The sequence below is a fragment of the Leuresthes tenuis genome, unplaced genomic scaffold (genome assembly GCF_036924035.1).
Source record: "Leuresthes tenuis unplaced genomic scaffold, fLeuTen1.0.hap1 SCAF_1, whole genome shotgun sequence".
NCBI lineage: Eukaryota > Metazoa > Chordata > Actinopteri > Atheriniformes > Atherinopsidae > Leuresthes > Leuresthes tenuis.
This window is the reverse complement of record NW_027325355.1, coordinates 36,551,124-36,574,778: the sequence shown is the minus strand read 5'-3', so window position 1 is coordinate 36,574,778 and position 23,655 is coordinate 36,551,124. Positions and strand designations below refer to the sequence as shown.

Genomic DNA, 23,655 nt, shown 5'->3' with positions numbered 1-23,655 from the left:
TCAATGAATACTAATTGCTTCTAGGAAGATTTCACATGATTTTCTGGGAGATGATGGTTATGAAAGCTCCATATCGAGCTTAGAAAAACGTTGATCTGTAGTGATAGATTGAAATTCCAGTGAGCCATTTCAAAATAAAATGACGAAATATTCATGTAATGCTCACCTTTAATAATTTGATGGTAAATTATAGACAAACCATACGTGATATAAAAAAAAACTAATTGAAAAGTCTTGTTTGGGTCATCTAAATATATGTAGCAAATTTGGTGAAGATTGGATAAAATATTCACAGGCACAAATGGGCGTGGACTATACCATTTTAATCGACTTCATTCAAGGAATCTACTGTGCAAATACTTTTTTACGCCTCACGGTTCATGAGTTATTAGCCAAAAGGTAAAATGCTTAATATCCGACCACACGGTGGCGCTATTGAATATGCGTGAATAATAACAACCTGTAAGACTCAAGCCAGATTTATACTCTTCCAGAACGTCGACGACGTCGACCTGATGTCGTCATTGAGCATTCGAAGTTCTGCGTCAGGGCACGCGTTGCTCTGCAGTTCACCGCCATGCCTCTGGGGGGGTGGCTGTGTGTTTTCAGGGGTTACAGCCGAATCCTTGCTTTTTCGTCCAGTCACAGTTAACAACAGTAACCAATGGCAACCGAGGCTGGGAACAGGTGAATTTACAACACCAGTGAATTCAAAACCTGGATGAACAAATGCACTTTAGATAATTTCGAATGTCAACGAGCTTCTTCGCCGTGTTCAGCCATTAAGACCATTAAGGAAAAGGCAAATGCCGGAAATTATGTTCTGAGCGGACCAATCATGAAGTTGAAGCACAAACTATGACTTAACTTTCGGGTAGTGACAGTATTAGTGTGGGGTTATGAATTTTATTTTTTTAAGTGGTCCGGACTGAAAAATCAGAGACTGCCATTTGAAGACGGTCCCTAAACGCTCAGGCTGCCGTACGACACTCGGAAGGACATTCAGCGTTGTTGCTTTGAGTTTTCCCTACAACCACTGAGGCTGGTAAGTTGAAGAGACCCGTGAAATGTCCAGCTTACTTATCTCTACAAAGTAATAATAATGGAACTGGTGCATTTTTCATGACGCTGTTGAGGTTTGAAACAGAAAGAATAAGCAAATGTTGCTGTGTCATAATCAGGAGCACGTGCGGGGTTTGTTTAACCAACTGATTTATGTTCAGTTTGAAACTTTAACTGCGCATAAGTACAACAGTTCGGCTCCGAACCACACCCCACTGTGGTATTTTCAGCGTGTTCAGTTTGTGTAATCCTGCACAGAGACGGTTCGGTGAGCTCGGACACATATTCTCACTTACTCTCCACAGAACGATCACACCTCTGTCCAGCTGTGGTGAGTTAACTAATCATCTCCTCTGAGATTAGAATCAGAACCAAACCTCCTGCCCTCAGAAAGTTGTCCTGCTTCACCTGTAGATCTCAGAAAGTTGTTCTGCTTCACCTGTAGATCTCAGAAAGTTGTTCTGCTTCACCTGCAGATCTCAGAAAGTTGTCCTGCTTCACCTGCAGCTCTCAGAAAGTTGTTCTGCTTCACCTGCAGCTCTCAGAAAGTTGTTCTGCTTCACCTGCAGATCTCAGAAAGTTGTTCTGCTTCACCTGCAGCTCTCAGAAAGTTGTTCTGCTTCACCTGCAGCTCTCAGAAAGTTGTTCTGCTTCACCTGCAGCTCTCAGAAAGTTGTCCTGCTTCACCTGCAGCTCTCAGAAATTCTCCTGGGGATTTTTCTGTTAATGTCTGTAACTCGGATGCTGTTAAACAACACCAACATACGGAGTCTTTCTGAGGGAAGGAGCTGCTGTTCGCAGCAGACTGAAGTTCATTCTGATCAAAGGACAGCTGGTTCTGATTCTAATGGGAGAAGAACTGATGAATAGCTAGACAGATGTCTGATTGTTAATTTCAGAGGAAGTGAGCATCTCTATCGCCCCTCACCGAGCCCACAGCGATGCACTCGGACCCACGGAGGAGGAATGATTTATGAAAATACTGCAGATTCATCAAATGGGTTTGGTTGGAGTCCATCAGGTCTGAAATGTAGACATCAAAAACCTACAGAATTTAAATGGAGTCTGGTGAGAGAGGAAAAAAAGCTGAATCACTTTAACTAAACTGATAAATGAACTGACGCAGTCTGCCAGGAGTTTGGAGGAGCACACAACGTTTGCCTTTCAGTTTTTTAAATGTATTTATTTTTAGATCTTTCTGTCAGATGTTTCTTTGGTAAACTGAAGGAGAAATACAGACATTTCATACATTTTAAAGGCTTTTCTTGACAATTACATTAAGTTTAGAGGCACAGAGTGGATATTTCACCCCTGCAGATCACCCTGACTGCTGCCATTCAACTTGTGATGGTGACCTGCTGATGTAAAATCAATGCTGGGAGTTTATCAGAGTTTGTGGGTTTCTGTATAATCAAAAGTTCTCAGTGGGGATTACAGTCTGTAGTATCATGTTATTATTTCTAATGCGTATTTTTGAGAAAAACATCAGGATTGAAGATAAAATGACTGAAGAGCAACATTTTTTTCTGCTTTTAAAAAGCTGCTTTTGCTTTGCGGTGAGACGTATTGCATCACTTCCTGTTGCTTTGTGTGTGCACTGTGACATTTCTTGATCTACTAATAATCACCTTATTTCTCCCTATAATTTACACATCTTGCATAGTTAACTCTATCCCATACTTGTTATATTCTAACACTCACTCTTACAGATCTTCAGTCTTTATTTTTCACTTTTTAGCGGTGTGTCTGGTTCTCTAGCTTAGCATGGCTACCAGTTCTCTTCCTCCATCTCCTGCTTTCACCTGCTCCGTGTGTCAGATGTTTAGTTACTCCTCTGCCTCCTTTAGTGGTAATGGTACATGTAACAAATGTAGTCTTTTTGTAGTTTTGGAGGCAAGGTTATCTGAATTGGAAGCTCGGTTCTGCACTGTTGAAAACCACCCGATAGCGAGCCAGGCCCCTTTAGTCAGTGCAGAGCCACCTAGCGTAGCTAGCTCTGTTAGTCGTCCCCGAGCAGATCCCGAGCAGCCGGGACTTAAGAGTGGCTGGGTGACTGTCAGGAAGAGGAGTCATAGTCCTAAAGTCAAGCCCGTTTCACCATCAACCTGTCCACGTTTCAAATAGATTTCCCTCACTCAGCGACACACCCGCTGAGGACAAAACCCTGGTAATTGGCAGCTCTATAGTCAGAAACGTGGCATTAGAGACACCAGCGACCATAGTCAAATGCATTCCAGGGGCCAGAGCGGGCGACATAGAATCCTATTTAAAACTGCTGTTTTATTGTTGTACAATTGTTGTAATGTGGCGCTATATAAGTAAAACTGAATTGAATTGAAATGAGGTAGTAAATCTGCTCTGGCTCTGAGGTAATAAGATGGTGGCTGTAAACAGGAGTGTTTCTAAGCGTCCATTCTGCCATTAACAGGACGCATTCAGTGATTGGTTCGTTCTTACAGACGGCTGATGATGTCATCGGTGAAGGTAGAGAGTGTGGTGGCGGTGAGTGCTCTGATTGGTGAAGGCCCTGTGTGGGAGGAGTCGGAGCAGACGCTGCTGTTGGTCGACATTGTCGGGCAGAAAATCCACCGCTGGAGTCCAATGACTAATCAGATCCAGTCTGTGGAGACAGGTACATGCTGTCACCTGTACCTGTCTCACCTGTACCTGGCTGCCTCTCATATGTCGCACCTATCTGACCAGGTGACACGGTGGGCTTCGCAGTTCCTCGCAGGTCAGGAGGTTATGTTGCAGGTGTGGGCCGCAGCATCGTGGCTGTTGATTGGTCTACTCGGATGATGAAATCAATGGTGGACGTTGACGAAGACAAACCCAACAACCGCCTGAACGATGGGAAGGTGGATCCGATTGGACGGCTGCTGGCAGGTCAGTCTGCTAACCTTGTTACCTTTCTGCTCCCTTTTTGTATGTGTTACTACGGTTACAGTGATGTACTTCAGGTACAATGGGGAAGGAGGAAGTGCAGAACAAGCAAGGATCTCTCTACTCTGTGAACTCTGACCTCGCAGTGACTAAACACCTGAGCCAGGTAGCATCACTTGTCAGTATGTTATGTTTTGAAAGTGTTCACCTGTTACCTGCCTGAGCTCTCCTGTGTCCCTCAGGTGGACATATCTAATGGGTTGGACTGGTCTCTGGACCAGAAGACCTTCTTCTATATTGACAGTTTGGCTCTGACCGTGGACGCATTCGATTACGACTTGACCACCGGAAACATGGGTAACTGAGTCCTAACACTGCAGTACCCGAGTCCTAATACTACAGTACCCGAGTCCTAACACTGCAGTACCCGAGTCCTAACACTGCAGTACCCGAGTCCTAACACTGCAGTACCCGAGTCCTAACACTGCAGTACCCGAGTCCTAACACAGCAGTACCCGGGTCCTAACATTGCAGTACCCGAGTCCTAACACTGCAGTACCCGAGTCCTAACACTGCAGTACCCGAGTCCTAACACTGCAGTACCCGAGTCCTAACACTGCAGTACCCGAGTCCTAACACTGCAGTACCCGAGTCCTAACACTGCAGTACCCGAGTCCTAACACTGCTGTACCCGAGTCCTAACACAGCAGTACCCGAGTCCTAACACAGCAGTACCCGAGTCCTAACACAGCAGTACCCGAGTCCTAACACAGCAGTACCCGAGTCTTAACACTGCAGTACCCGAGTCCTAACACTGCAGTACCCGAGTCCTAACACAGCAGTACCCGAGTCCTAACACAGCAGTACCCGAGTCCTAATACAGCAGTACCCGAGTCCTAATACAGCAGTACCCGAGTCCTAACACAGCAGTACCCGAGTCCTAACACAGCAGTACCCGAGTCCTAACACAGCAGTACCCGAGTCCTAACACAGCAGTACCCGAGTCCTAACACAGCAGTACCCGAGTCCTAACACAGCAGTACCCGAGTCCTAACACAGCAGTACCCGAGTCCTAACACAGCAGTACCCGAGTCCTAACACAGCAGTACCCGAGTCCTAACACAGCAGTACCCGAGTCCTAACACAGCAGTACCCGAGTCCTAACACAGCAGTACCCGAGTCCTAACACAGCAGTACCCGAGTCCTAACACTGCAGTACCCGAGTCCTAACACTGCAGTACCCGAGTCCTAACACAGCAGTACCCGAGTCCTAACACAGCAGTACCCGAGTCCTAACACAGCAGTACCCGAGTCCTAACACAGCAGTACCCGAGTCCTAACACTGCAGTACCCGAGTCCTAACACTGCAGTACCCGAGTCCTAACACTGCAGTACCCGAGTCCTAACACTGCAGTACCCGAGTCCTAACACTGCAGTACCCGAGTCCTAACACTGCAGTACTCGAGTCCTAACACTGCAGTACCCGAGTCCTAACACTGCAGTACCCGAGTCCTAACACTGCAGTACCCGAGTCCTAACACTGCAGTACCCGAGTCCTAACACTGCAGTACCCGAGTCCTAACACTGCAGTAACCGAGTCCTAACACTGCAGTAACCGAGTCCTAACACTGCAGTAACCGAGTCCCAACACTGCAGTAACCCGAGTCCTAATACAGCAGTACCCGAGTCCCAACACTGCAGTAACCCGAGTCCCAACACTGCAGTAACCCGAGTCCTAACACTGCAGTAACCGAGTCCTAACACTGCAGTAACCGAGTCCTAACACTGCAGTAACCCGAGTCCCAACACTGCAGTAACCCGAGTCCCAACACAGCAGTAACCCGAGTCCCAACACAGCAGTAACCCGAGTCCCAACACAGCAGTAACCCGAGTCCCAACACAGCAGTAACCCGAGTCCCAATACTGCAGTAACCCGAGTCCCAATACTGCAGTAACCCGAGTCCCAATACTGCAGTAACCGAGTCCTAACACTGCAGTACCCGAGTCCTAACACTGCAGTACCCACAATAGTCCTCACTAACTATTGAGTTACAGGAACTTTCTGTAAAAATAAATGTCTTCGTAAAATAATAAAGCTCCATATTTGAGTGCATTTCTGTTGCCTAGGAAACCGCCGTGTGGTGTACCGCATGGAGGAGGGGGAGGGGCTTCCTGATGGAATGACACTTGACGCTGATGGTCGTCTTTGGGTTGCGTGTTACAATGGAGGACGGGTCATTAACATCGACCCAGCCACTGGTCAGCAGGATCAATGATACTGGATGTACTTGATAACCTGTCCCACCCCCTCCCTCAGGTGTATTTCACCTGCTTGTCCCACCCTCAGGTGTCCGGCTGCAGACCATCTCGCTCCCAGTCACTAAGACCACCTCCTGCTGTTTCGGAGGTCCAGACTATTCTGACCTTTATGTGACATCAGCCTGTCTGGGCCTCAACCAATCGGAGAGCAGCAAGCAGCCGCTGGCAGGGAACACGTTCAGGGTAAGTACACCTGTTCCTGTCCTGGGGGGTGAGAAACACCTGGTGAAGGTGACAGGGTGTGTGTTTGTGTGTGCAGGTGAGTGGACTTGGTGTCAAAGGTCGACCATCACACTCCTTCTGTGGATGATTGTCAGGTTGTGTGGAGCCACGATTGACCTCTGACCTCCAAGACAAGACCTCAGCAGACTAATCAATGAACTGCAGCTATTGATTAATGATGCTGTTGAACAGGCACATCAGGTGTTAGCTATCATCAGCCAATCAGAAAGAGGAACACAGTTTATTTCTGTACAAATGTTGAAAATAAAGAATGATGGATAATGTAGTTCATGAGATCTTATAGACTGGGTGCGCTTTATTTACACACAGAGTTCAGAACAACCAACGAACAAACTGATTACAAGCTACACGGCCTTCTAGAAAACCTCTGTACACGTAGAAAACTTTGTGCTGTTTTCACCTAAAACCATGAAATGGGATGGGGGGGTGTCTTAGGGAGGGGGTGCAGTGCAGATACCGGGCTGCTGAGGCTGGACTCCACCTTCAGGATCTGGCCAAGTGTCTGCGGTCCTCAGCAGGCCGGAGAAAATCTGCCAACAGGAATGTGAGACAGAGACAGAGTTCAGCGGTGGTTCTGGTTCCAGATGCCTGGTTGACACAGTGTTCTGGGTCCGAATATGAGCATTTCTAGTTTTTAACCTGATTGAAACCAGAGCTGCCACACTGTGGATCCTGTCCCTGTGAATCTGGTAAAGACAGTAGAAAACATCGGAGTGAAAGCAGCAGGACCCTGTACAAGATTAATTTAAAGACACAGACCAAAGGAACCGAGAACAGCTACAAAACCACTGCTGACCCAGAACCAGGACTCAGGTTTCTGATGGAGGCAGTGTGTTGTCCGTGTTCTGGTCCAACACAAAGAAGCAGAATTGGTGCTTAGTTTTAAAATACTAGGCTTATATGTGGAGGTGGAGGAGTTTGAGGAGGTTCCTGCTCCCATTTGATCCCATTATCTTCCTCAGAGGACGTTCAGTTGCCTTGTTCAGATGTCCACAGTCCTTAAAGTGCTGTAGAAACGGAGCACCTGGACAGCTGTTTCTGCTGAAGAAGAAGTGATGAACAACAGCTGGAGATCTCTGACGCCAGATCAGCGGACTGGGTGTTTCCCACCTGGAGCAGGTGTGTACAGTTCCTCACACACTTAGATTAACTGTTTTTAGATGGGGTTTAGGATGACATCGTTCACCATCTGATGAACTGAAGGAAAAGGTCAGCTGATTCCAGGACACCTGGTCTGTACAAGTATGAACCAATAAAATAACAAAACGTGATCAGTTCACATTGATCAGAAAAGTTCAAAGTGCAGTTGGTCCCCTCAGTTTAAAAGTGGGCGTGATCAGTTGTAGTGACTTAGCAGTGCTCCTCAGTGTGGGCGGGGTCACAAAAGAAGCGGGAGCTGCGTTTGGCTGATCGAGCGGTGAAGGGGACGGTCTTCAGAGCTGCAGGTGAAATGGGACAACAGCCAATCAGGTGACAAGAAGGACACTCTCTAATATACCTGTTGACCTGTGGAGACCATGTTACCTGTGATGATGTCCTCGATAGCACCGTCCTTCCCCTCGTATACATGGCGGCTGTCTTTTCCCTGTCGACGGCGGATCTCTGTGATCAGCTCCTGCTGCTGCCGCTTTCCTTTGTGAGATGGAGACTGGGGATAGGAGCAAAAAGGTGTGGCCTGTAGTCAAGTCATGACCAGGAATCTCTGCTTGAATTCTCATTTTTCTGATGGTTTGACACTTTACGGAAGTATTTATAAGTATAACAGCTACGGTGTCGCGTACGTCAGCTAACCCTAACCCTACCCTAACCTTAACCTAACCCTAACCCTACCCTAACCTTAACCTAACCCTAACCTTAACCTTAACCTAACCCTAACCCGTACGTCAGCTAACCCTAACCCTACCCTAACCCTACCCTAACCTTAACCTAACCCTAACCTAACCCTAACCCGTACGTCAGCTAACCCTAACCCTACCCTAACCTTAACCTAACCCTACCCTAACCCTAACCCATGGCATCGTCAGGTACCAGGTCATAGAGAGCCATCAGGTAGGAGTCCTTTAGGTCCCTCACCACCTTTCTGGTGCTATGAACTGGTTCAGACCAATCGGAGGCCATTGGGATGATGACGTCTGTCTCACCTTGGTCTCCGCCTCTTCCTGCTGCTCCTCCTGCTCCAGTTTCTCCAGCAGCATCTGCTCCTGGCGCCTCCTCTGCTCATTCTCCTCCTCTGCCAGCTGTACACACAGAAACACTTGGTTTTACTTCCAGTGAAGTCCGGATTCTGTTTATTCAGCATGTGGGAGGAGCTTCAGGTCGGCACTCACCCTGTAGGCTTTGATGAAACGGACAAAGATGGGGAAGAAGACGGATGGTGGCATTGTCTTCGAGCTCTCTCCAAAAAACTTCACCACATCTTCAAAAGCATCCTGGATTTGGTCCAAGCACACAAACACAAACACACACGTCACAGAAATAGTGTTGTCATGACCTCCACCCTCCATCAGACGGGTCTGCTTCCTGTTAACTGTCGGCTGATGGCAGGAAGACTGCTCCATTTTCCTTTCATCTGACGCTGTTGGACAAGCGTCAGCCTCACCCGAGCGTCAGCCTCACCCGAGCGCCAGCCTCAACCGAGCGTCAGCCTCACCCGAGCGTCAGCCTCACCCGAGCGCCAGCCTCACCCGAGCGCCAGCCTCACCCGAGCGCCAGCCTCACCCGAGCGCCAGCCTCACCCGAGCGTCAGCCTCACCCGAGCGTCAGCCTCACCCGAGCGCCAGCCTCACCCGAGCGTCAGCCTCACCCAAGTGTCAGCCTCACCCGAGCGTCAGCCTCACCCGAGCGTCAGCCTCACCCGAGCGTCAGCCTCACCCGAGCGTCAGCCTCACCCGAGCGCCAGCCTCACCCGAGCGTCAGCCTCACCCGAGCGTCAGCCTCACCCGAGCGTCAGCCTCACCCGAGCGCCAGCCTCACCCGAGCGCCAGCCTCACCCGAGCGCCAGCCTCACCCGAGCGTCAGCCTCACCCGAGCGTCAGCCTCACCTGAGCGATTCGTGCGTCCTCCTGAAGTTTGCTGAGGCGTGACTCGTTCCTGCTGATGAAGTCTTTGAGCGTGGCGTTGTGCGACACACTAAACTCCCTCCAGGTGAGCTCCATGCCGCGCTGCAGCTCCTTAGCGTCGCACAACACGTTCTCCAGACTCACTGCACAGTACAGATGAACAGGTGAGTCACGCACCGCTCTGTGCACGTGCAACGCTGCGTTTGGTTGACTGACTTACCTGCGGCGGCTTTGTCCACATAGTGAAGCTCGTTGTAAAACAGACACATCGCAGGATACTTCGCTCGCACCACGTTGGCGATGTAGTGAAGCAGCGTCTGTGTCCTGTCGGTTGACTTCGTATCCAGGAGCTACACACACACATGCACACACACACGACTGTTATTCTGTCACATTAACAGTGAATCAGTTTAAAGGTTGAGCTTCAGTCGTCTTACAGCCTGTCAGCCCAGGGTTGTGCACATAAAAACGGTCATTGTTAGTGTGTGTCTGCGCGTTACCAGGTCTAAACTCTGCAGTTTGAAGCCGTACACCGCTCCCCTCTTGCTGCTGTTCATGTAGTTTCCCAGAGCCAAGATGATCTGTATCAGTGATGCACACAGTTAGCTTATTTGCACACAGTTAGCTTATTTGCACACAGTTAGCTTATTTGCACACAGTTAGCTTATTTGCACACAGTTAGCTTATTTGCACACAGTTAGTACACAGATGTAGAAATGCTACGCCTGCACACACTGACCTCCAGGATCTTTTTAAGCTTCTGAGATGATTTTATCGACACTGACGCAGCGATGATGGCATGAAGTTGCTGAGAGGAAACAGAACAGTCAATTGGGACACCTGTCGATTTATTTGTTCATCATAAAGCTTCTAACAGAACTTCTACAAAACAGCAGCCTCAGATGAACGAGATACGATATACTGTCATTAACAAAAACTGACTATACACCGAAACAGTGTGTGAGAAACTAAGTGAACCCCTGATCCAGCAGCTTCAGCAGCAGTGAGTGTAAAACTAAGTGAACCCCTGATCCAGCAGCTTCAGCAGTAGTCAGTGTGAAACTAAGTGAACCCCTGATCCAGCAGCTTCAGCAGCAGTGAGTGAGAAACTAAGTGAACCCCTGATCCAGCAGCTTCAGCAGCAGTGAGTGAGAAACTAAGTGAACCCCTGATCCAGCAGCTTCAGCAGCAGTGAGTGTAAAACTAAGTGAACCCCTGATCCAGCAGCTTCAGCAGCAGTGAGTGAGAAACTAAGTGAACCCCTGATCCAGCAGCTTCAGCAGCAGTGAGTGAGAAACTAAGTGAACCCCTGATCCAGCAGCTTCAGCAGCAGCTTCAGCAGCAGTGAGTGTAAAACTAAGTGAACCCCTGATCCAGCAGCTTCAGCAGCAGTGAGTGTAAAACTAAGTGAACCCCTGATCCAGCAGCTTCAGCAGCAGTGAGTGTAAAACTAAGTGAACCCCTGATCCAGCAGCTTCAGCAGCAGTGAGTGTAAAACTAAGTGAACCCCTGATCCAGCAGCTTCAGCAGCAGTGAGTGAGAAACTAAGTGAACCCCTGATCCAGCAGCTTCAGCAGCAGTGAGTGTAAAACTAAGTGAACCCCTGACCCAGCAGCTTCAGCAGCAGTGTGTAAAACTAAGTGAACCCCTGATCCAGCAGCTTCAGCAGCAGTGAGTGAGAAACTAAGTGAACCCCTGATCCAGCAGCTTCAGCAGCAGTGTGTAAAACTAAGTGAACTCCTGATCCAGCAGCTTCAGCAGCAGTGAGTGAGAAACTAAGTGAACCCCTGATCCAGCAGCTTCAGCAGCAGTGAGTGAGAAACTAAGTGAACCCCTGACCCAGCAGCTTCAGCAGCAGTGTGTAAAACTAAGTGAACCCCTGATCCAGCAGCTTCAGCAGCAGTGAGCTGCAGTGATGGTTTCCTGTGGGACGTTCTCAGTCTCTCTCATGGTTCTGGAGGAATCTCGGCCCTCTTCTCTCCAGCGGTGCTTCAGCTCATTGAGGTTTGCAGCTTTGGTTTCTGCACAGCTCTCTTAAGGTCCCACCACAGCATTTCAGTCAGGCTGAGGTCTGGGGCCTCATGTACAAAGACTGTGGATTTTCTACTGAAACATGGCGTACTCTCAAACCCAAATGCCCCCCCCCCCCCCCCCCCCCACACACACACACACACACACACAAATATCCAGATGTTTGGATCCAAGCACATTTTCTTTGTACATCCCAATCAACGTGTAATTGAGCGCACATGTCGGTGTACCCGACTCCTCCCTGTCCACACCCCAACTTAAATGTGCAAATCCTATTTAAATGAGCCCTGCACCTGCGATTCCCCTCTGACCGATCAGAAAATAACGAAAAAAGACTAAGAGTAAGACGGGGAAAAAGAAGAACTTCACGGAAAGTGAGTTGGGGGTGCTAAATTCTGAAGTGGAGGCAGCAAACGTAAGAGGCGTGTGCGAGGCTGTCGGCACAATTATGGGTGACACTGCTCTCTTGAGGGTGGTGGGAGCACGTGGGTGACTGATTAAAGGTAAATACCTGTATTTGTTCAACTCACAACAAACGTGTTCATACAGTAACCAGTGAAGCAGTGAGGCTGATCAAGACATTTCACACTTTACGCACGGGGTTATTAACATTTGCACACAGATGATCAGGGGCTTGTTAGAAAGAGCTTAAGATATAGTTTAACCATAAAAAAAACAGCAAGTTACTAACTTTAACCACCAACTATGCTGCAAAGACAGGATAGAAATGGGGGGGGGGGGGGGGCACATGCTGAGTGCACGTCATGGGGAATAATATTAGGACAATTACACGAATAAAGTTTCTCACCAAGAAGCCACCCATCGCGCACAATGCCAGCTTGTAGTCTGTTCCCAACAATTCTGTTACTTAGAGTGTATGAGTCGTTGGACCAGCCACCTTGTCACAATGTTGGTTAACTGCATGTGTGCATCACATACGATCTGTCCATTGATGGAATGAAAATGTTTCCTGTTGACATGTACAAATTCATCATCTGATAGCGCTTTTATACAATGTATGTGCCGTCGATAGCTCCGATTACATTAAGAAAACCGACTCTTGCTTCAAATTGCGCTTCAATGTTGGCCTGTTCAGCTGCATTGTGGGAATATACCTGCTGAGATGCAGATAATTCCCTCCCACTCTGCTGGCATGGCTCGGCTCAGGGTCGACTGGCACAGTCCCAATCGGTTGGCCAGCTCCCTCTGAATGCCCCGGTTGCTTAAACCCCAGCATGCACATCACCTGTGGCACGAGCAGCGCACGGCTCCTCGCTGTGTTGAGCTCCAGCGCCGCCGCAGCTCTGCCACAGCTCCAGGAGGATTGCCCTCAAAACGGCCGATGAGCCAGTTGTCATCATGTGCCAGCAAATCCTCTCAGTCTCTGAACACACGCTCTCTTCCAATTGCACCATTTATAAGGTCTTCCAATACCGCTAAAGCAGCCATTGTTTTTAAAGGTATGCACTGCACCACTTTGCACATGCTTTTATATCCACTGTGTAATTGCAGACACGTGTGTTTTAATTGTTCATCAGTGTTAATTGTTCATGTGTCTCAAATGTGCACATGACTCAGTCTGTGGACAAATTGTGTTCACATTTATTTTTTATAATAGTTTCCCAACATCACCTCTAAGTGTCGCCGAAGACTGTGGAAGCAGTAAGGATTCACTTAGTTTAACTGTTGAAGCTACTTGGCGTGTCATATATCTACATCCTGGAAAAGAGTAATAACTCAACAGGATGATTGATTTGTTACTATCTAACCATCAACACAACCAATCCCTGTAGGAGATAGTTGGATAATATATATGAATGTATCGGATTGGTTTGTTGTGTACATGCTGCTTGGTGGATGTTTCATGATGACCATGACTAAGTCGACAAGCCAAACTGCTTTGGTCAAACAATAAAGTTGTTCATATACTACAAGTGTTACAGGAGTTCTGACCATTGCAGACAGTTTTTCCTCTCAAAGCACCTTGGACACGAGTCACGTTTTACCTGCAACTCCTAGAGTGCTGTCTTACCGGAGTTAACATCTGGACGTTGTCGGTGAAGTTGCCCATGAACGTCATGATCGTCATGCGCTGACTGAGTCTCTCAATGCGACTGAACTGCATCATGAATCGGTCTTCATCACTCAGAGCTTCCAGAGGTTTTCTGTCCCTCTCATACTGCCGTAGAAGCTTCACTTCGACCTCCGTTGGCAGAAAACGCATCAAACACTCCACAAAGTCTACTCGAACTGTCCGAAGATCAAACCTGAACAAAGAATATGGTCTGCTGAGTTGAGGGACTCATTCAGATCTGACTTATGTTCAGTCCTACAGTCCATGTATCCAGTTGGCACACTTATAATTAGCAGCACATGAGTAGCAGAACAAGGTGTAAAACATGTATGAACTGTGCAGGCTGATGCTGGTCCACATGCTTTCAGCTGTTGCCTGAACACAGCTGAGTTCTCAAAGTATGACACAGTATTTGCACTACAGCAGAGTAAGAACTACAAGTCTGTAAGGGTTGATCTGCCTCGCGTTACTAAAGTTTTTATGGATAAATTTACAGAGAAGGGTCAACCTACATCTGAATGGCACGGCAGATGACCTCTGACCCCTGGCCAGCCTTTCTCAGAGTGATGGCCAGGTTTTTGGATCTGTTGGCTTCCAGCAGAGAAACTTTGGATTGAACTTTCTGAGGAAGCTTCTGCCTGGACAGGGTCAGATCCACCGCCGGACCCTGCGCCTTCGTCTTGAACAGCTCTTCAAACTCTTCCACGTTTAGATCCTGAGAGACAGATGGAGGTGGTGTTTCTGTTAAGTTTTATAAACATTGAGAGGGTTTGAAAGGACACTTTCAGACCTGACTACTGCCTTGCAGACTTCATCTCAGCCCACAGAATGTTCAGGTCTCTGTTTGTTACCTGCAGGATAGACTCGTCGTTGATATCGTTAAAGACTGTTCCGTTGATCTGACTCGGCTTCAGAGCGACCCAGTTCAACACTGGCATCCTGAACTTAGTCTGGATTGGTTTCTTTATTTTCACCGCTGGATGACACAGATAAACGGGTAAGAGACAGACACAGTTAATACTGCTTAGTCTCTGGATGAGTTAAACTGCCACAGCATGCTGTGATATTGTGTTTAGAGGACATTAAAACATGCAGGAGTGTGTGAGTTTGGTCATGTCAATACGTGACATTTAAGCAAGATAACAATCAGGGAGCTCATAGATACTCAAAAGGATGATCCCTTATTGATTATGAACATTAACATGAGGCTGCATTCTGAACTAATGTGTTACTTATGTCACTGCAGAAGAGCTGAGGGTGAAACAAAAGTTACACTCTCACAGTACTCTGCCATGTAAAGTGACACTTAGTGGTGGGGCTGGTAACATTACAGGCTGACAGTTTCCAGAATATTTAAACACAGCCTGATGTTGTGGGGGGGGGGGGAGTAGTGACATAACCAAGTGAACAAACATACAGAATAACTTGAGAGGACCCTCTGACAGCAGAACAGGAGAAAAGACAACATGTTAGCAACAGGGCAGATCACATGGCACAGTTTCCATGATGGACTGGAAGGCATGCTGTGATGATGTCAGATTAAGCCTCACCTGCGAGTCCAGAATTAAAGATGACAGTTGGAGACCCTCCCGACCCCGGGAGAGGCGGGGCAACAGGGGGAAGAGGGGGCGGCATGGGGGCGGAAGAGAGCTCGCTGGTCCGACAAGGAGGGGGAGGAGGGGCAGGGGGAGGAGGCGCAGGGTATGGCCCATTGGAAACTGGAGACAAGAGAAGAAGTTTGTTGATATTTCCCAGTTCTTGTTCTTGTTGCAGTCAGTAGTCAAAGACATTGGTGGAGATAAAACTAACCTGTGCCTGGCATCGGTGGTGGTGGAGGAGGGGGAGGGGGGGGAGGAGGAGGAGGAGGGGGGGGGCGGAGGCAGAGCCGGCATGTCTGGAGCTCCACCCATACCAGCTCCCATGTTGTGGTAGGCTACAGTCTCAGGGCTGCAGAAATCAATCAGGTAATCAGTCCAAAATTCATCAAGAGAACCGACAGAGATGTTGCAGCAGGGCGTCTTACCTTGGGGACAAGTTAGGACATGGTGGAGGTGAGGGGGAAGCAGAGTCAGCTACTCCCCCATCCCCCTCTCCTCGCTGGGGCTGAGGAGCCCCAGGACCTCCAACCTGCTGTGCCTCCTGAGCCTGCCGCTCGAGACGACTCCGCCGGATTGTCTGGTCCTTCTCCCGAACCATTCGCCGCAAGGTGTGCACCTGAGAGTTGGTGCTTGCATACACCTCCTGCACAGGTAACAGGTGAGGGGTTGCTGTCAGGTAGTGTTAGGTACAGGCAGACAAGTTGAAAAATAGGTGTGCTTTTTCAACACATTTCTTCTGAAAACTTCTTAAACATCCGACTGATGAAGTGTAACTTCATTTCCTTCATGTCTTTCTCCATGGTGGCTGGCACTGTGGTTTCCATGGTAACAACACTAACCCGGATTTGGTCCAGTTCCTTGTTAGTCTGCATCAGCTGTTTCTCCAGTTCGACGATCTTCAGCATCGCTTCGTTCTCTACATCCAGCAGACGCTCCGACATCTGAGGACAGAGAGAGACGGGTACTTTTGGCACACCTGTGTGACGACAGAACATCACCTGCATCTTGTTTTCTTACCGTGGCCAAACTCTCCTCGAGTTCCTCTACTCTCTCCAGGGCAGCGGTTTTGGTTTCAGCATCCTCCAGCAGTGTCCCAACATCAAACACATTGTCCAGGTATGCCTGAATCTGAACCTGCAGCCGGTCACTCTCTGTGTGCTTCAGCCTCTGAAGTGAGGCAGGTGTGGAAACATTTTCAAGTGAAGTTAAAAATGCTTTTCTATATATCTTTTTTTTCAAAGTTCTTCAGAATTTTTATAAACATAACCAAGACTCCCAATTTTAAATATGAATGACTATAGGTAATAAAAACACAGGTGTTAAGCTGTTTTAAATGGCTGATGGTCTGGACAGCTCTGCTACACCACTATAAAGGTTCTCTCATCTTTTTTTAAGTGTGGCTGGTTCATAGACTGTGAGGCTGTAACATTTTGAACAAGTATTGTGGCGCCATGCCTTTCAGACTCTTAAGAACGAGTACAATTTTAAACTGGTCCTGAAATGTACTGGATGCCAGTTCAGATGCACTGTTTCCTGTCAGACGGTGCTGCAATTTGTAAAGCCTTCAGGTGACAACATCTGATTAACATACACTATGAGTCAGGTAGAGGTGAGCTTTCACCTAACTAAGAACTTTATCAGAGATGACCTCTTTATTAAATGTAATGGGACAAGTTGAAATGTGACAGGTTTGTGTGGAGTCAGTGTTGCCTTGAGCCATCATGTAATTGACTAGAGTCTCGTCATGTGACCATCTGTACAGTGTCAGTTGTGTTGTCTGCTCTCCTGTGATTGGCCAACGTGTTACCTCCAGATGTTCGTCCAGGTTGAGTTTGGTGAAGTCGTATTGCAGGTGGACTCTGAAGTTCATGTCCTCCACAGAGTGAACCACAATGTTGATAAACTGCATGCAGGCCACCTGGCAACAGTTTCCATGGTAACAGAAAAGGTATGCTATTAATGTGGTGACGTCACACTAGATGATATCAAATTCTTCAAGACCAAGTTACCAAGAAGTCAATGTTGTCATCTTCGTTCTTAAAGTGTTCCATCAACTTTTCAAAACGCATGGTCTCTGAGCAAACCTGCAACAGACCGATCAATGAGTCAGTCAGCTGATCGATTGCTGTTGTGTGTAGTTATTTAGAGAGTTCTGTGTGTTCTTTACAGTTTTAAAGTTGTCAAAGGCTGACAGGATGATCTCGTGTCCTCCTCTGACCAGACACACTGCCGCCAGCAGCTCCAGAACCAGAGCCTTCGTCCTGAGGAGAAGAAGGAGCAGTGGTTTGTTTATGAGGTTCATACAGTTTGTATTCTGTACATGTTGGGTTAGCATTTATCGTAGTACCTGGGGTTTCTGTTGTTGAGGCTAAGGGCGATTTCGTTGACAGCATGAGGATGGGACATAACCATGTTGAAGCCGTACTAGGGAAGAGGAGGATGTTTGAGCACGACTGGACAAAGAAGCTGAACAGGGTGATATTTATTTTTGTTACCTGGTAGTTCATGATGGCTCTTAGACACATGATGCAGACATGAACGTCGTCTTTCTTACAGACGAGCCGGGAGTTCTTCAGAGTTCGGCGACTCGGCAGCGTGTTAGAGCGTGTCACCAGAGTCGAGCTGTAAACACAGAAAGCTGGTGTGAGATCAGTCGTCCTTGAGTCACTAACCTGTTACGATTCATTGGCTGTTACCTGATGGAGTGGCGAGCTGTGCGAGGAGCGGACGAGGAGGGAGAGGGGAGGGTGCAGTCGCCATGGAGATCCTCGATGGACCGGCTCCAGGGAGAGTCAATGGATGCCACCTCGCTGCCAGACTCCGACTGCTCCCCATCAAACCTGAGAATGTCATCCGGTTTCAGACTTCTAATAACCTTGTGTTTTCACTGTTTATCCTTCACACAACACGCCTGACGTACAGCAAGTGAACGCAAATAAAACCACACTGTGACTCACGTGACAGCATACTGAGCAAATGACAAGTACTCAACGAGGACATCCAGACCTCGATTCTCCTCATTTAGAAACTCTCTGACCCACCTGCAGACAGGTGAGAGACACGGGTTAACGGTTAGAAAGACGGATAGGTGAGAGGTTCATTCATTCAAGGTAAACACAAGAAACTAGTGCTAAAGAAAAAAATGGACCAGACTCAGTGAATAATTCCCTAAATTCAACAATTAACCTTCTAATACTGGCTCAGTACCAAATGAAGAACCTCCTGATCCCTACAATCCCTACAGACCAGTGCTGACCAACATGTCATTGTGGTCATCAGGTGGGAACCTCCTTTCATCGGTGTTGCATCTAGTTGGGTCCACAGTACCTCCAGGAGGCTGGACAGTGATCCCTGGTGGGAGGGAGGGTTACTCCACAGTTCTTTACAACTGAGCTGTTCCTTCTCTACACCTTCCCAATTCAACCACTGTCCCTGCTCAGCCTGAGCCACTGCCTTTGTACCCCTTAACATTTCTTCCTGTCTACGAACCTGCTCAAAAACTAGCTTTCTCTTCTCCTTGGGACCTGCTCTACTCCACCGGTTTGCCTGGGCCAAGCCCCAAATCTCCCCCGCCTATTTGAACATTACCCACAATCTCTGTATGTGTAAGAGTTGCTTCTGCCTCCTGAGCTGCCATTCTTGGATTCCATTTCCTCCCCTTGGTTGGGTTTGGAACCACCTTACTAACTACCACATCTTTACTCGCAGCTAACAGGAGCTCTGTCCTAACTTTAGTACGTTTAAACTCCTCTAGACACTGGGAGCTGGAGTATGCCTTTCCCATACAGTGCCACAGTACTTGAGCATCTAGGAACACCTAGCCACTTCCTAATGTAAAAGCTAACTAATCTTTCCTTTTTTCTGCAACAGATAATGGAATCTCATACATAGACAGTGGCCACATCAACTGAGGAAACAACCCAAACTGCAGACACCACAGCTTCAACTTTCCTGGAAGCCCTGATTTATCTATTCTATCCAGTCCCTCAGCAACATCTTCCTGAAACTGCACTGCCTGCTCTCAATCATTCATGTCTGCCTGGTACAACATACCTAAACTCTTTACTGCCTTTTCCCTAATTATTGGAATTTTTCTTCCTCTATTACAAACTTACTACCACTTAATTTCCCTCTACTTATTGAGAAACTTCTAGACTTAATAGGTGTGATTTTCATACCAGCCCACTTTATATGTTTATTAAGTCTCTCAAGTATTCTCCTCATACATGACACTGTTGTAGTCACCAACGTCATGTCAACCATGGAGGCCCTAATTGGTGTAAGGCACATGCCATCCTGACATCTCTCTCCACCTACAACCCACTTGAAGCTCTAATAAATATTGTAAATGCTAATGCAGAAATCGTACACCCTGCCATAATGCCTATTTCTAGCCTCTGCCAACCTCTTATGAAACCTGTTGTACTTAGGCACTTAGACACGTGAGAAACGGATAGGTGAGAGGTTCAAGTTTACCCGATGTGGTTTGTACGAAGAGAAATTTCCAGCTCTCTGAGCGTCTGTGTTGACTCCTGAACTCTTCTTCTGAACTTCTGTTGACAGACAGACAGACAGATGAATTCCCGAGAGACATTCTCTCTGAAACTAACTGTTACAATGCCCCCTGGAGGTACCAGAAATAAACCATAGGAATAGGAACATTTCTGACATTTATTGGCTCATGTTTAATTGACAACAATATTAACAATATTTGATCTTCAACATCAGAAAAAGAGACTTCCTGTCTTTAGAGTTAGGGTTAGTCTTTTTCCCATCTCACCTTGCGTGTGACAGCTGGGTCGAGGAAACCTCTCAGTTTTTGAATGTAGGTGTGGGGAGGGTTCTTCACCTGAAATCTTTCCTTCAAACAAACAGACGCAATAGCGTGATTGGATTGTTTCAGATGTAAAGTCTCGTCAAGCATAAGCTTCTGTTTGAATGTTTCCAGAACTCTGTTGGATAAATTCATTTTATATTTTATTACAAAATGCAGATCAAAACTCATCAAACCAGGAGAAAATCTAAGAAATTTTGGGTTGAATTCTGAGAAAGTGTTATTTGATGTTGTATGAATGAAACTTGATTGAATACTTTCAAGTTTCTATTCTCAGATACATCAGTTTCCCATGGTGAGGAGTGTGAGATGTGGTCTGTGAAATATATTCAGAAGTACAAGCAGATACTTTGTTGTTACCGGAAGATTAAGGTTAAGCGACAGTGCCGCTTTAGTTAAAAATGTTTCTGAAGTAGAGGTCAGATCTGTGGTTTATCTCTTAAATCAATCAGATTCAGTTTCACTAATGTATAAGAAAAACTAAATATTTTCCTCTGAAGTTGTTTAGAAGATTCAAAATAACCAACTTTATTAAAAACACTTACCTGATCGCATATGAGCTCCCACTTCTTTTCATTATCATAAGAACGCAGCAGACGCACCTTGTCAGGGGGCAGGTTCATTGAATTCTGAAACGAAGTGACAGATGCATTGTTGGATCTCTAACTAGAAAATGTGACAGTTATGAGTTCCTCCAACAAAAGAAAAACTGAATTACTGGAAACCATCAGATCCAGAGCTACAAAAATGTAATAATGACCACAGCTACAGCAAACAAACACCTCTGTTTTGTCCACATCTATACTGTAGACCGTAGAATCTGCAGAACCCTGGAGTCCCCATCAGACCTGTAAATACCATAGAATCTGCAGAACCCTGGAGTCCCCATCAGACCTGTAAATACCATAGAATCTGCAGAACCCTGGAGTCCCCATCAGACCTGTAAATACCATAGAATCTGCAGAACTCTGGAGTCCCCATCAGACCGGTAAATACCATAGAATCTGCAGAACCCTGGAGTCCCCATCAGACCGGTAAATACCATAGAATCTGCAGAACCCTGGAGTCCCCATCAGACCGGTAAATACCGTAGAATCTGCAGAACCCTGGAGTCCCCATCAGACCTGTAAATACCATAGAATCTGCAGAACCCTGGAGTCCCCATCAGACCGGTAAATACCATAGAATCTGCAGAACCCTGGAGTCCCCATCAGACCGGTAAATACCATAGAATCTGCAGAACCCTGGAGTCCCCATCAGACCGGTAAATACCATAGTATCTATTGAACAAAGCAGTGTCTGTTGGACCTGTAAATGCTGTAGCATCTACCGAACCCTGCGGCCTGTATGGGACCTGAATCTTCATGGTAACCGTTTGGTGTGTGCGTGCGGCTCTTCTGTGCTGTTGATGCTGTGTGTGTCGGTGAGTGTGTACATTCTGTGTTGTCTACTCACCAGTGCGATGGAGAATCTCTCCTCCAGCTCAGCTGGGTCAGGCATCGGTAGCCGAACTGGGGCAGCTCTGGACCGGATCACAGCCAGTTGGCTCTCCATGCTTTCGGCGTTCCCCATCTCACACTCGCCCACGATGAACACACGAAAGAGCGACCGTCACACAGGAACACACCCACCACAGCAGCACACACCCTCACACACACAGCAGCAGGAACATGTGGTCAGCCATCATTGCTGATGAAAGCCGCCTCCTCCTCCTCAGTCTTTGTCTCTTGTCCTCACTGATGATGAGGATGCTGATGATGAAACCTCACTCTGCCGCCGTGTTTTCTTTCGTATAAAATCTGTGTGTGTGCGCGTGTCGCAGATCAGCCGGTTAATCCTCCCCCTCTCCTCCCCCACACCAAGAAAGAAAGAGAGAATCAGCCTCCCCCTCTTTGTCTCTCTCTCCCACAGCTGCAGTCTTTGTGGAGCTCGCTCAGCCCTCCCTCCTCAGGACAATGAACCTTCTGCTGCCACAGACTCCGCCCCCAACACACACACACACACACACACACACACACACACACACACACACACACACACACACACACACACACACTCGGAGGTTGATAATCTGATTCTGAATCAGCTGCTCCTGTTTTCAGTGAAGTTATTGATCACATTTTCTCTTCAATGTTCACACCTCCTCATACAGACCATTTATTTATTTATTTCATATTAATATTGATTTTAATATCTATATTTGGCTTAATATATGTTCAAATGAATATTTGTATGTGTTTGATGGAAACATGTTCAAACATAAAGATAAATACAGAGTTTTTCTCAGTTCTCAGCAGCTTTAAAGTGAATCTCTGGTCTGAGCTCCTTTATTCTCCAACACAGCCTGAACCCTCTGAGACAAGCTTTCTGTCATTTCTTTAAGGAGTCTTCAGGAATAGTTCTCCAGGCTTCTTGAAGGACATCCCAAAGCTCTTCTTTGGATGTCGGCTGCCTTTTCTGACACTTGTTTTCTTGTGCATTTTTTCATAGACTGGGTCAATGAATTTGTTTTGTAATTTCGCCTTTGTTGTATATTAATAAAACTGAAAATAGAATGATTACAATTATTTAATGTTGGAATGTTTAAGTTTTTTATTTCTTTTCCATTGTTTTTTTAACTAATTATAGAAAACCAAAAAAGAAAATTCAAAAATGTTTTGGGGAAATACCAAATAAAATTCCACGTGTTCCAGACAACGTTTTGATCCTTTGGATCTTCTTCGGAAAAGAAAAAGGACTATAATCCCACCCCGATTGGGGTAGAACATAAAAATGTATGGACACTGCCATCCATTATGGAGATGGGGCACCCTCCATCCGGCCCCAACCAAAAAACAAAACCCCCATTTATACACATGCATATATACATATATTTATAGTCCTAGATATATTTTATCAGGGTTAAATTTAGTTGGGGAAGGGGACATTCTCCCCCCGGGAGGTGCACGGTCCATCCAGTCCTTGGGCCACCCGTAACTCCAGTCCCAAGGCTGCTGGAAGGGCCGCTGGAGGGGTCTCCGGTAATTCACCTCCGTCCAGCCATCCATGATTTATTTATTTATTTACAAAATACACTCTACAGTAGTACTAAAATAAAAGGTGAGTTTAAAAAAAAATGTATAAATGAGTCTAACATTTAGAGATAATTTTTAGTAACAAAAATTAAATTATTAGAAATGAAAGGTGTGCAGAAAAATAAAACAACATTTCCACAATGTCTTCTTCAGGTTATTTGTAAAACACCGTTTTCTCTCTCACAGAGATGCTTCTCTTCTGAGTTCAAGAGAGAAAAGTCTCTGCCCCCTTTGGCTTTGCTGTGGCCTTCGGTATTTTCCGGTAGGTATGAAATATATCGTTTTTCACAATTTTAAACTATTAAACATGAATTTTACACAAATTATACTTAACATATATCATAAAACATTAACTTATTTTTACAAATACCGAACAAAATAAACTTCTTTTTCATAAATACCAACATCCTTTTAATAAGGTAATTACATTTATGATTAATTAAAACAAATTAATTTTTTATTTAACAAATTCCTATCT

The 23,655-nt window shown here is 46.6% G+C and overlaps 2 protein-coding genes across 3 annotated transcripts; one reads left to right on the top strand and one right to left on the bottom strand.

Annotated features, from left to right (window-relative positions):
- The first annotated feature begins 969 nt into the window (after positions 1-969).
- Positions 970-6,689, top strand: rgn (regucalcin). Of its 2 annotated transcripts, none has more exons than XM_072379287.1 (8): positions 970-1,045; positions 3,522-3,694; positions 3,766-3,948; positions 4,023-4,111; positions 4,188-4,302; positions 6,073-6,204; positions 6,293-6,447; positions 6,524-6,689. In XM_072379287.1, exons 2-8 carry the CDS (start codon positions 3,529-3,531, stop codon positions 6,572-6,574), a joined length of 891 nt encoding a protein of 296 aa, XP_072235388.1. In that variant the 5' UTR covers positions 970-1,045; positions 3,522-3,528; the 3' UTR covers positions 6,575-6,689. The 2 variants fall into 2 exon arrangements, with proteins under 2 accessions (XP_072235388.1, XP_072235387.1); XM_072379286.1 differs by having other exon boundaries at positions 972-1,045; positions 3,491-3,694.
- Positions 6,690-6,767: 78 nt separating this feature from the next.
- On the bottom strand, positions 6,768-22,009 carry fmnl2b (formin-like 2b). The gene is made up of 29 exons (XM_072379241.1): positions 21,559-22,009; positions 20,649-20,732; positions 20,050-20,130; positions 19,746-19,822; positions 18,227-18,310; positions 17,966-18,109; positions 17,765-17,891; positions 17,617-17,693; positions 17,437-17,530; positions 17,279-17,353; positions 17,077-17,187; positions 16,287-16,436; positions 16,109-16,210; positions 15,695-15,912; positions 15,557-15,618; positions 15,481-15,522; positions 15,222-15,389; positions 15,089-15,109; positions 14,523-14,647; positions 14,184-14,386; positions 13,630-13,864; positions 10,306-10,374; positions 10,067-10,147; positions 9,787-9,916; positions 9,549-9,709; positions 8,835-8,936; positions 8,649-8,744; positions 8,032-8,155; positions 6,768-7,946 (listed from the first exon to the last, which is right to left on the bottom strand). Exons 1-29 carry the CDS (start codon positions 21,673-21,675, stop codon positions 7,858-7,860), a joined length of 3,249 nt encoding a protein of 1,082 aa, XP_072235342.1. The 5' UTR covers positions 21,676-22,009; the 3' UTR covers positions 6,768-7,857.
- Positions 22,010-23,655: the final 1,646 nt, after the last annotated feature.

What these genes read in the sequence shown, in the direction of transcription:
- rgn (XM_072379287.1), top strand. Translation starts at nt 3,529, where the DNA reads ATGATGTCATCGGTGAAGGTAGAGAGTGTGGTGGCGGTGAGTGCTCTG. An exon ending in GATCCAGTCTGTGGAGACAG is followed by an intron (nt 3,695 to 3,765) that starts GTACATGCTGTC and finishes CTATCTGACCAG; the next exon opens with GTGACACGGTGGGCTTCGCA. An exon ending in CTTGACCACCGGAAACATGG is followed by an intron (nt 4,303 to 6,072) that starts GTAACTGAGTCC and finishes TCTGTTGCCTAG; the next exon opens with GAAACCGCCGTGTGGTGTAC.
- fmnl2b (XM_072379241.1), bottom strand. Translation starts at nt 21,675, where the DNA reads ATGGGGAACGCCGAAAGCATGGAGAGCCAACTGGCTGTGATCCGGTCC. An exon ending in TGGAGCTCCAGACATGCCGG is followed by an intron (nt 15,523 to 15,556) that starts CTCTGCCTCCGC and finishes CTCCTCCTCCTC; the next exon opens with CCCCCCCTCCCCCTCCTCCA. An exon ending in CTTTAATTCTGGACTCGCAG is followed by an intron (nt 15,110 to 15,221) that starts GTGAGGCTTAAT and finishes TTCTGCTGTCAG; the next exon opens with AGGGTCCTCTCAAGTTATTC.